Source organism: Pristiophorus japonicus, chromosome 2 (assembly GCF_044704955.1).
Source record: "Pristiophorus japonicus isolate sPriJap1 chromosome 2, sPriJap1.hap1, whole genome shotgun sequence".
Classification (NCBI taxonomy): domain Eukaryota; kingdom Metazoa; phylum Chordata; class Chondrichthyes; family Pristiophoridae; genus Pristiophorus; species Pristiophorus japonicus.
Genome location: NC_091978.1, coordinates 120,770,429 through 120,783,136, shown reverse-complemented (window position 1 = coordinate 120,783,136; position 12,708 = coordinate 120,770,429). Strand labels below are relative to the sequence as shown.

Here is a 12,708-nt window from a genome sequence, read left to right as displayed (position 1 = left end):
GGAATGATTTCTTTGGTGTACATCCGTAATTGCATCTCAATGTGTTCTAGTTTGGGTCTGCTGGCTTTGAATGGCCACAGCTTTTCGAATTGTTGAACACTCATGAGTGATTGGCTGGCCCCCGTGTCCAACTCCATGCGTACAGGGATGCCATTTTATAGGACTTTCATCATCATAGGTGGCATTTTGGTATATGAGCTGTGAATATTTGCCACATGAACCCACTGAACTTCAGCATCCATTGATTTGCCCCAAGCGTCATCCTGCCTCGCAGACCCCTCATCTGGTTCATCCGTCTCGTATATTAGCTTGGTTACAGGCTTTCTGCACATTCTGGCTAAATGGCCACTGAGGTTACAATTTCTGCAGACGAACTGTTGAAACCTGCAAGTCCTGGCAGCATGTCTGCCCCCACACCTCCAGCATGAACTGAGATTCCCATTGTTGTGAACAAAAGAGCTGTTACAAAGCATTCCTCGCTGATTGTCCCTTTGATTGCTCTTGAGCACCCTGTTAGTGGGTGTCAATGGCACCATCCCGGGCCGCATTGTCCACTGGGGGGGCGTGAATGTCCGTTCAGCCTGCCATTGTCTCTGTTGGTGACTTACTCTTGGGTCTATTGCTGCCTGGGGTGTGTCGAACTGCCCTTGCCTGCCTGCGGGGCTCTGTGTCGCATTTATGATATTGACTCCCTGATCCATCGCCACGTTGGAGGCAGAATTGCGCGCGTATATTATCTTGGTTTCCTCCTCCCCCGCCATAAAAGTCTGAGCCATCAACGCTGCCGCTTCCAAGGTCAACTCCTTGGTCTCAATTAGCTTTCTGAAAATCCCAGCATAACCGATGCCCTTAATAAAGAAATCCCTTAGCATCTTCTCCCCTGCAGGCACCTGTAAACTTAGAGGCTGGCCAAGCGCCGGAGGTCCGCAACGAAATCCGGTATGCTCTGTCCTTCCCGACGTCGGTGGGTATAGAATCTGTGTCGGGCCATGTGTACGCTGCTCGCCGGTTTGAGATGCTCACCGATTAGTTTGCTGAGCTCTTCAAAGGTTTTGTCCGCCGGCTTCTCGGGTGCTAGCAGGTCTTTCATGAGCGCGTAAGTCTTAGATCCACAGCTGGTCAGCAGATGGGCCCTTCGCTTGTCGGCCGCTGCGTCTCCCAGCCAGTCCTTCGTGACAAAACTCTGCTGGAGCCTCTCAATGAAATCGTCCCAGTCCTCACCAACGTAGCATCGTTCATCTGTGCTGCCGATGGCCATTCTCGTGGGTCGTTGATTCCCATTTCTCGTCGCCAATGTAAAGTCCTTACACAATACCACAAATCAAGACGAGGCTCATTCTATGGACAAGGTCACTCCATGACCTGAACCTTTATTCATAGGACCAAGAAGTGATGACCCTGCGTGGGACCTCCCTTTATATACCTGGATGACCAGGTAAGGAGTGTCTCCCACAAGTTCACCCCCTGCAGTCAAGGTGTGCATTTTTTACGTATATACAATATTGCAGTGTTGTTACATAAAGGTTACGTACATGACATTCACCACCAGGCAAGGAGAAGGGGAAAGTGAAGGAGGAAGTGGAGGAAGCGGAAGGTAGGAGGCAACCCAGACAGCCCCTTTCTGCCGGGATGTCCGTGATCGGATCATCAGACGGTGGTACCAGTGAACGTAACCCCAATTTGTCATTCAACAACACTCCCACACCTCACCTTCCCTCTGTTACTGACCATCACAGCATCCTCTTGGCCACAATGCTAAAACAAAAGAAACATTCCAATGCAATTTTGTACATCAATCCATCCAATATTACATAACAAAATCAACTAATCACCCTTGTGCATTCCCTTAGTGTTTGCCTTCCACGTGCCTGTCCTAGTACTCCTACGCAGTGCTACCCCAGTGGCTGCAGCATGGCTGCTGACTCTCAGTGAGGGAAGTGGCCTTGCAGGAGGCCCGGCAGTGGACTGCACCACCTCGGCATGGGCAGCAGCAGTCTGGCCTGGCTGACTGACTGGCAACAGCAAGGCCACTGGAGGATTGGCAGTGTTGGGAGGACAAATGCTGTCATTCTGAGAGAGGACAGCAGGTTCATGCTCCATGGAGCCATTGCCACTCCCCCGGACCGACGCCTCAGCAATCCTAGTAATCTGTTGGAGGACAGATTGCTGGACTGCTGTGACACACTGCAAGCTCCTTTCAACAGTGGTAATCTCAGACACGATGGCAGTAGTCTGAGCTTGCGTGGCAGCAAGCTGAGCCTGCGTGAGAGCAGTCTGAGCTGCCAGTGCAGCATTCAGACATAGGGTGGCTTCTGCTTGTGCTACAATGAAAGCTGAGACATCAGCTATCAGACTTTGCATCATGGTTGGGTCCACAAATGCACTAACGGAGTTGCCCATCACTTCCATGCAGGAAATCATAAACTCCAAGCTCTATGCAAAGCCCTGTGCAAGATTGACGCCGGACTCCTCCGTACTCCTCGACATTGAACTCGGGCTTACTGGCAGGTCTGCCATTGTATCAAGCATTTTGTTGTGCCTACTGTTCTTCTGTAGACTGCCCCATCAAAGTCCAATGCAGTAGAACTCACATGCATCCTCGCCCGCTGGAGTACTGGCATCTGCACTACCCTTTCCACCATCCTGGTTGCAGCCCACTCGTGCCCAGTGACTCACCATGTGCAGTTCCCAATGGTAAGCTACACTCTAAAATCCGAGCAATGCCAGTATCTGACATGGTGGCTGAGTGTCAGATCTAGTGATTGTGTTTCTTCTTCATCATCACTCTCCTCTCCCTCTTCTTGCACCACTGGCTGGGCAGGTTAGATTTCTTTGGTCTCCAAACTGAGAACGGCACAAGGGTAGGATTGTGGTGAGGGGAGGAGGGAAGCAAGAGGTGCGTGCTTACACCATGTGCAGCTTGTAAATCAGAAGAGATTGTGGGATGGAGGGCAAGTGGGATGAGCGAGGGAAGATTACCTTTACCAGCATCTTCTATTCTTTCAGCCCTGCCAGTGGCCACAGGCTCAGCGATGCCCCGCCCAAGAATGGCCAGCACTGTCTCTTCCATGGGATTCAGGTAATGCAGGCAAGCCTGATACCCACTGGTTAGATCCTGCTGACACTGGTTGTAAGCCACCTTGCTCTACAAGAGAAAGGGCAGTGTGTCAGTGAGTGTGTGCAATGTGTTTGGGTGATATTCCTCTCATGGTTAAATAGCTGACTATGTGCATGCTGTGAGATGTGGGGATGAGGCTTACAGCAGTGGTAAATGTGTGCGGGTGAGGTAAAGCTATGAATGAGAGGTATTTGGTGGAGATTGTTGGGGTGTGTGAGGCTAGTGATGCAGATGGTGGGATATGGCATTTGAAGATGAATGCACTGATCTTGATCGCGTGCAGTCATTAAACATCTTCCTGCACTGTATCCAGGTCCTCGGGGCTAAACTGCCGGCATTCATTGTGGCGGCTATCTGATCCCATTGGACTTTATATTGTTGCCTGGACGGCCTTCCTGTGGACACAGCATCTCTCTCTGAGTTGACCTCCTGCACCAAGGCCTCCAGTGCTGCTTCAGAGAACTCTGCGCACGTTCTCTCCTATGTTGTGACATCATTTTCCTATTCTCTTCCTTTCACTATCTTCCCTAGCCAATTCAATGAGCTGCTGCTGGTGGAATGCACCTTCCCTTTAAGAGATGCAGACTGCCTTTAAGTAGTGCAGGCTAGCTTTAAGTGGTGCTAGTCTCTCACAAACTTGGGCTCCCTGCTGAGTGTTCAGTCACTCAACAGCGCATTTAACGCTGGGCTAAATGCCGCAATCATGGAAATGAGCAGGCAGCATCCCTCTGAACGGGTGCGGTTTGATCGCGCATTGTGGTCCCTGCTGCATGTTTGGGGACTAAAGAATTTATAAGCCCTTAATTTAGTTTGTCTGAGGCCAATCTTCTTGGACACTTCCTTCTTAACATTCCCCATCTCATTTTATGCTTCTTTTCTATGTTTTATATTAATCATAGCTTTCTTTTCTATTTTCTATGCCATATTATATTCCTCATTTTAAATCTAATTTTTGTTCTAACTTCTCTACCTATCCATAAAAACCCCACTTTGAAAGCACCTCTTTACTCCTAGTTAGAATGTACCTTATCCATATCTTATTTAAATATTCTTTACTGCTGGTCCGCTGATTGATCTACCATTTTTTTCCCCAAATAGTTAATCTGGGCTTCCACACACTTCATGCACACAAATTTCAGCCCCCTTCCTTAATGAGGAAAATTCATGTGGGCGGCACATCATATTTCAGCAGACAATGGCTATCAAGTCCGCATGTCAAATCCGTTGACGTCCAGCTGAATTCTACTATTATGCCTTTATTGACAGCAACACCTTGGCTCGCTGTGCTTGCAAACATCGCACCACAACACCTACACCGCGAAGATGCAGTCTTCAGAGAATACAATTGTAATGTCTGTAAGCTTGTAATGTTGTAGCTCCACACTGTGGATGTGGACGTATTGTGTTACTGCACCTAAAGGTGAATAAATGAGTCAGATGACCAGAAACTTCCGGAACTTCTGAGATGCTGTCTGCCATTATAGAAAGCTGTGTGTGCTGTGCTCTGTGAATATATCACAACAATTACTACACCAGCAAAGTCACGCCGATCGAGGCCAACTTGAACAACCTACCACTAACTCGTCTCAAATCTAGGAGGTGATTTTGACCGTTGCTGAAGCCCTTCAGCGATCTCCCCTCAGCCTTGATGACCGATGGCGAAATACTTGGAAGAACTGTGGCATATGAAATGGATTCCTTATAGAGGACCCCACAGTACAACCTGTAGGATCAAACCTTCCTCGCAAACAGTGGACAACCATTAACCGCCTCAGAACTGGTCATGGTAGATGCTGCCACCTTTTCCATAGATGAAAGATTAAAACATCCCCATCATGCGACTGTGGAGCTCTTAATCAGACCCTGACGCACATCATTGAGCACTGCCCTCAGAGGAAATTTGTAGGCAGCCTACAAGATATCCACGCTGTTACACAATTGAAGCTTTGGCCTGGATATCTAACTTGGATATTGATGTTTGTCTTTCGTATGATAGTAGCAAAGCAAATCAAAGAAGAAGAGTAGACAATATAGCGAGCAAGGATTCTCTGTTGTGATCCCTGGGTCATGCTATTGTTTCACTAGGCAGTGATAAAATGTACTCTTGATTTTAGACAATACAATGTTCACAGTAACATTGAACTTAAGAGAATAGCTACAAATAAAGACCATCACACTGCAAATACAATGAGCATTTGAGTTCATATGAAATTCCTTACTTTAACTATTTTGAAATAAATTGGTTAATGCCTCTATTAAAACAGCAGACAAAACGATTTCATACAACTTTTTAAGTATTCATACAATATGCACACAATGTAATTTCAAAGTTGAAGAGTAAATATAAGCCAAAAACATGAAAAAAAGTACACAAAAATGCCCCATTCTATAATTTGTGTGGCAAATACTGAGCGTGTAATTGGTTCCAGCATCAGTGAATAAAAACATCATGGAGAGAAAATTGCAGCCTTTCTGGGTGTGCACGATGTACGCATGCACCCGAAGAGGCCTCGCAAATGCCGGTTCTCGGCGCGTGATGCGCATGCTCATTGTATTTGCAGTGTAATGGTCATTATTTGTAGCTATTCTCTTCAGTTCAATGTTACTGGTAACTGTAGACATGACATTGTCTAAGATCAAGAGTTCATTTTTTACTGCCCAATGTCTAGTGAAACAATAGCATGACCCAGGGATCACAACAGAGAATCCTTGCTCTGTATATTGTCTACTCTTCATCATCTTCTTCTTCTTCTTATGGTAGTAGCAAAGCAAATCAAACATCAATATCCAAGTTGGATATCCAGGTCAAAGCTTCCGGTGCAACAGCATGGATATCTGCTGGAGAGATTGGGTTATTTGCCAAAATCTTGCCCAGCGAATGTCCTTCAAACTCTTACACCTGGTAAAAGCAGGCGTATAGCCTACTTTTACCAGCATAAGAGTTTTAAAACATAGAACAATTAAATTTAATCACAAATTGTTATATTAAAAACCCTGTCCATTAAGGTAAGTTTATTTTTAACCCTATTAAAACACATTTAAAAAAATTTTTTAAATATATTTTTTTCGAAAACATTTAATTTAAATTCAATTTTAATTAATTTTAAATATGCAAGGTGTTTTTCTTATTTATTGTGTTATGTTTCTTGTTTTTTGGGGGTATTCTCATTGATAATAATGGGAGCTCATACAAACAGAATTCCCATTATTATCAATGAGAATACTAGATGTTCATTGGTGGTCCAGACCCACGTGATCTCAGGATACAAATACGTGCCTGGAAGACATGTCCCTGTACGCTGGACTGCGAAACTAGACCTCCGACCACAATCCTATGTTCCTCCGGGGCCACCAGGTATTTTTGTAAAAAAAAATTTAGTCGGCAGCGTTCAAACAAAGGAATCCCCTCCCCTCCCCTCCGCGCCCCCCACCCCCCCCCCCATAATACTACATTTCTGACTTTTTAATCTTTGGACCTAATTTCTCAAAGTTTTGCCACAAACATGTATATCTTTGCTGCACACATGTATGAATGTCTGGCTATCCTTTTTTGTTACCTTAATAACTAATTTTAAAAATCACCATTAATTATCCCACAAAAATGCTTTGCATTTCAAAAACAATTTATTTTGCTGTTCATGTCTATTACCCCAATAAACCCATAAAGACATATAATCCAGCAGAATCTTTGGGCTAGACTTTCCACTTCACATCGTCCATCTATGGCCCATATATCACCCGAAACGCACCTCTATCGCCCATTTTGAGGAAAAAGTGGAAACTAGGCCAGAAATATCACCGGAAAAATAAGCCCCCATGTTTCGGCTCACTTCGCCGAACTGAACGCCGAGCTGATCACCCACACAAGACCCTTTCGGCACATCGCCATCACAAGGCCGGACTGATTTAAGGCCGAAAACATCGCTGTGAAATAGTTGCTCTTCCCGGGCTTTACAGAAGGAAATGGGCACTACGGGTGCCATTGTGAAGATCAGAAGAAGGGGGAAAGACAGCCAAAAAATCGTGCTTAGATGGTTGAGAGTGATTTATGGGTCCTGTACAGATAGATCTACTCAGATTTTTAATTATATTTAATTTTACTAATAGTAGCCTAGTGGATTAGGCATTTTTTAGTGAAAAGTTCATTTATGGCAATTGAAAATAATTATTGATAGTAATGGGGCCTATGCTTTCTGCGCCATTACTCATAACTGCTCACAAACTGATTTCTGAAAGGATCAATCGAAGAGGTGGCAGAGTAATGCATAGACAGAGACAGATGAGGCGAGCGTTCAGCCAACGAAGGTACAAAGAAACACAATCTTATCTCAACTTGTCTGAAAATGCATGTCTAAGGAGGCTGCGCTTCCAGAAGGAGGTTATCGATGAGATTTGCCAACTCATCAAGAGGGATTTTCAGCCTTCCAGCACCATCAGAACCACACTGTCCGTTGAGGTGAAGGTTACTGCAGCCCTAGCCTTCTACGCATCGGGATCTTTACAGACTTCAGCTGGCGACATCTGCCATATCTCTCAGCACGCCACACACTGCTGCATTCGGCAGGTGACTGAAGCCCTTTATGCTCGCAGGATGGACTTTATAAGTTTCCCTATGACCAGGGAGGCACAGACAGGGAGGGCTTTGGGTTTCTCCAGAGTAGCAGACTTCCCCAAGGTGCAGGGAGCAATAGACTGCACGCACATCGCCCTGAAAGAACGCGGAGGTGTTTCATAACAGAAAGGGATCCCACTCCCTAAATGTGCAGCTTGTTGTCGACCACAAACAAATAATCATGACAGTAAGTGCTACATTTCCTGGCAGCATCCACGATGCGCACATCCTACGTGAAAGTGTTATCCCTGACCTGTTTGTCAATCAGCCAGAAGGTCACGGTTGGATGCTGAGGGATAAGGGATATGGCCTTGCCAGTTGGCTAATGACCCCACTATGTAATCCCGTTACCGAAGCAGAGAAATGTTACAATGAAAGCCACATAACGACACGCAACATCATCGAAAAGACAATTGGAGTCCTAAAGCAGCGCTTCAGATGCCTGGACCATTCTGATGGCAGCCTACAGTACCACCCTGACCAGGTCGCTGAGTTTATTGTGGTTTGTTGCATGCTACATAACCTAGCTATAAGGAAAGGACAACTAATGCCAGATGGGGCTGCAGGTCCACCTCCAGAAGGAAGGGAGATGGAAGAGCCAGCCGGTGAGGAGCAAGAGGAGGAGGAGGAGCAGGAGGAAGAGGAGGCTGGCGATGTAGCCATGGTCTTACCACACCCCCCACCCCCCACCCAGAAGAACAGTACCCCGTGGGAGTTACGTGGCCGCAAAGCTGTTGTGTCAGCAGCTGATAAAGGAATGCTTTGCATGAGCTTACATTGGGGATCGTCACATTTGCATTTAGATTAACAATTACATTTATACAAAAGTTGCATTTGCATTGAGTTATGTTGAGTTATGTTTTAGCCTTGCCTGCACTGGCCTGTTCTTTGTAGTGCAGCATTTGCATTAATGCTTCACTTAAGTAATGTTATTACGAGTGAAGAAAGATGTTAAATTATTCAAAATGCCTAAGTTAACTAACCTTATCAGAGAATGCACCACAATTGTTAAAATCATTAACAAAATTTATTGCAAACAGTATTCTTTTCAAACACCCTCCTCCCCACAACTATAAACAAACATTTTAAACAATCTAACATACAAGGAACAATGATCCCTCCTCTCTCCTCTCTGTCCCTCCCTGTGCCTTCTGCGCACGTGTGGATGACCCTGACCTCCCATACATGCCCAGAAGCCCGTTGCTAGGGAAGCTTTTTGACTTCCACTTTCGGTGGGCGAATGCGACTTTGCCGAAAATCACATCGCCCATTCCACATCGCCAGCCTAAGGCCGAGTGCAAAATCGCACAAAAGAAAAATGGGCCTTGTACCAGCGATCAGTAAGGCTGAGACTTCCTACATTCCTGGAACAAGGCCCATTTTTTGGGGCGATGGCCCCATAGTGGAAAGTCTAGCCTTTCTGCTGGATTATAAGACTTTATGGGTTTATTTGGGGTAATAGACATGAACAGCAGAATAAATTATTTTTGAAATGCAAAGCATTTTTGTGGGATAATTAATGTTGATTTTTAAAATTAGTTATTAAGGTAACAAAAAAGGATAGCTAGACAGTCATACATGTGTGCAGCAAAGATATACACGTTTGTGGCAATCTTTGACTTTTCTTTCACATCATGCACTTTTTCTGCCAAACAAACAGATGGGCTTGACTTGCTGCTTCCTGCGTCCATTATTCATTCATCATCAGCAGACTATAATTTTCAACAGCTGCTTGAAGCAGATACCCAATGAGCAGACAATGCAGCTTATCTCCACTGCATGGAAATGAATCCCCATTAATGATATGGCATTAGATGGCGGAAGCTGTTACTAATTGGCAACTTGAAAGGCTGTAATTTATTTTTAATTGACATGGACAAGTCTAGTGCCATCTGTCCTTAAACAGCCCCTCCCCCTGACCACCACTAAATGTCCTTCTCTGCAGGTTAGTAACTAAAACAGGGCAGATATTGACATTCCTTCCCCTCCTTTCCTCAATTTGCAGCTTACTCCACAATGGACAGTGCACATCCTATCTTGTTGCACTCTATATGCTTGGCAACTGGCTTCTTTGTGCCCAGTTGCCAGTTCATTCCAACAAAGTCAATGTTCAACAGCAAAAATGTTTTAAATGGCTCCTACAGTGAACTATTCAACAGTTTTTGGCACATTTATGCACAAAATAGTGAAGCTAAGTAACATTTGCCTAGATCTTTAAATTTTAGTGTGTAGTCTCCAAAAAAGAGATGTCATATCCTTGTTTTTCTGAGATTGATCTTTTCTTGTCCATAGGCTGCACAACATATATAGGAATGCTGCAAGGTAGCAACACATCTTCAGATTTAAACGACTGATAAAACACACAAGTTTCGCTCTTGTGACTTAAAATTGTATCCCAAATCCTAACCATTCTACTGCTTTGTAATTAACTCCAGGATAGTCTGCATTCTGTAACTTAATTAACTGTAACACTCATAGCTTTATGTAATGTGAGATGAAAGTGCAAGAAGCAGAAAGATGGGAATATTTTAGTGAAAGTTAAGGAACAATCTTCCCAAACTTAGGTATATTTTTGCATCAATAAAACCAATGCATTGAAATATATCAACTAAAAAATCTGGAAACAAGAACCTCCACTGATTTATTTACTTAATGAATAATTGCTCCCCCAAGTTGCAAAGTCTGATTTTTTTTTTGAAAATGTAGGGTTGCAATAAAATATGGAAATCTCATTACTCGGCAAAAATACACTTAATCCTTGGGCATAAAACCTATTTATATAGAGTTACCTCAGCGGCGACTCATTTTAACTCCGGATGATTATCAAGAAAACATGGTCCATAACTTTTCCAAACAAAAAAAGATATCAATAAACTACTGGGTCTAATAAATGTGTCTTACCTTAAGAATGCTCGTAGTCTTTCATCTCTTCTCCACTTTTTATAAAAAGAATAGGAGAGGTATATCAGGATTACGCCACCAATGCAGCCGAACACAGCTCCAGTCAGCACATCTCTTCCCAAGAAAAGAAAGCAAAATCATCTTTAAAGAAATGAAGTGATGCTCAAACATTACATTGCCAGAAACATTGAGTACATGTAATGTCTGCATTACATATACTCAAGTCAGACTGCGCATTTGCAAAAAAAAAAGACTTGCAGTTGTATAGCGCCTTTCACGACACCAGACGTCCCAAAGAGCTTTACAGCCAATGAAGTAATTTTGAAGTGTCGTCACTGTTGTAATGTAGAAATGTATTTGCACATAAAATCACATGAAAATAAACTGTTTCAAACCAAATGACAAACATTTATCTCTTGTTTTAAAAGAAAAGAGCAACAATACTCACTGGTGTTCTGGTATTTTGAAGACTGTGAAGATTTACAAAGGTAAACCATTTATTTTAAAATCACTTTTCAAATACTTTACTAGCGGTTTACAACAACATATCGCAACAAACAGAATATGGTACTAACATTGCGATAGCTGTGCAGCTCTGTCCTGTGTTATATCACAAAAGGAATCATTTTATGAATCTGCATTCCAAGTCTGAGTTTTAACTGCTAGGATTGCATTAGTCCAAGACAATTTTCCATCCATTTGTAAAATTACCCTTAAAATACCTTGTTCATCTGAAATTGAATCTTATCCAATGGACTGTTTAAAATGGAGCTCTATCAGTTGATTCTAAAGGAATTTCTCTTGTGCTTGTCCTGGGCTGGAGTTTTAAGTAATATACAATACTGCTGTAGGAAAGCTGTCCGTTCAAGAGGTGGCAACTCATCTCTATTTACATTATTACCTATAACCAACAGTTAATCAGGTCAAAGTTGTTCGCGAGTACTTCCAGCTTGTGAAATGGTAGTGTGGGCAAGTTTGCCATTGCCACTGAAGAACAGAACTCATTATTAATTGCCATAACCATGAAGGAGGCAACATACCTGACAGAATTCATTTTAAGCCTCACCTGATCAACTTTTCTCCAGCGATGGGGCGGCTATCCATATCCCTCTCTACTCGGGTGACAGAAATAATTTATATAATTAATTGAGCAAGTTGTTTGAGACAGAAAGCGAGGGATATATCTCGGATGATTAATTCACTCAGTTCATAGCTATAAAAGAGGGAACAGGTATGCACCCAAGTAAAAGATCAAAAGACCAAGCTTAAACTTTCTGGTGCGAAAAGAACTCTAAGGATAACATAACATATACAGCACAGAAACAGGCCATTCCACCCAACCAGTAGATGCCAGCGTTTATGCTCCACTCGAGTCTCCTCCCATCTTTCCTTATCTAACTCTGTCAGCATAACCCTCTGTTCCCTTCTCCCTCATATGCTTGTCTAGCCTCCCCTTAAATGCATCTATAGTATTCGCTTCAACCACTCTCTGCAGTAGCGAGTTCCACATTCTCGCCACTCTTTGGGTAAAGAAGTTTCTTCTGAATTTCCTTTTGGATTTCTTATATTGATGGCCTCTAGTTATGCTCTTCCCCACAAGTGGAAATATTCTCTCTGTATCCACTCTATCAAATCCTTTCATCATTTTAAAGACCTCTATTAGGTCATTTTCTTTTTTCGAGAGAAAAAGAGACCCAACCTGTTCATCCTTTCCCAATATGTATACCCTCTGGTAACATCCTTGTAAATCTTCTCTGCACCCTCTCCAGTGCCTCTATATCCTTTTTATAATATGGCAACCATAACTGTATGCAGTACTTGAAGTCTGGTCTAACCAATATTTGTTACAGGTTTAGAATAACTTCCCTACTTTTCAATTCTATACCTCTAGAAATAAACCATAGTGGTTGGTTTGCTTTTTTATGGCCTTGCTAACCTGTGTGGCAATTTTTAGTGATTTGTGTAATTATACTCCGAGATGCCTTTGTTCCTCTACCCCACCTACACTTGCACCCTCCAAGTAATAAGTGACCTCCCTATTCTTCCTGCAAAATGTAATACCTCACATTTATCTGTG

General features: G+C 43.4%; 1 protein-coding gene across 1 annotated transcript in view; it reads right to left on the bottom strand.

Annotated features, from left to right (window-relative positions):
• Nucleotides 1-12,708, bottom strand: part of LOC139240599 (uncharacterized) — a 166,741-nt gene that overhangs the window by 50,032 nt on the left and 104,001 nt on the right. The window contains exon 5 of the mRNA XM_070869153.1: nt 10,632-10,745. Within this exon, the coding sequence (XP_070725254.1) occupies nt 10,632-10,745 (114 nt within the window). The remainder of the gene's footprint in view (nt 1-10,631; nt 10,746-12,708) is intronic.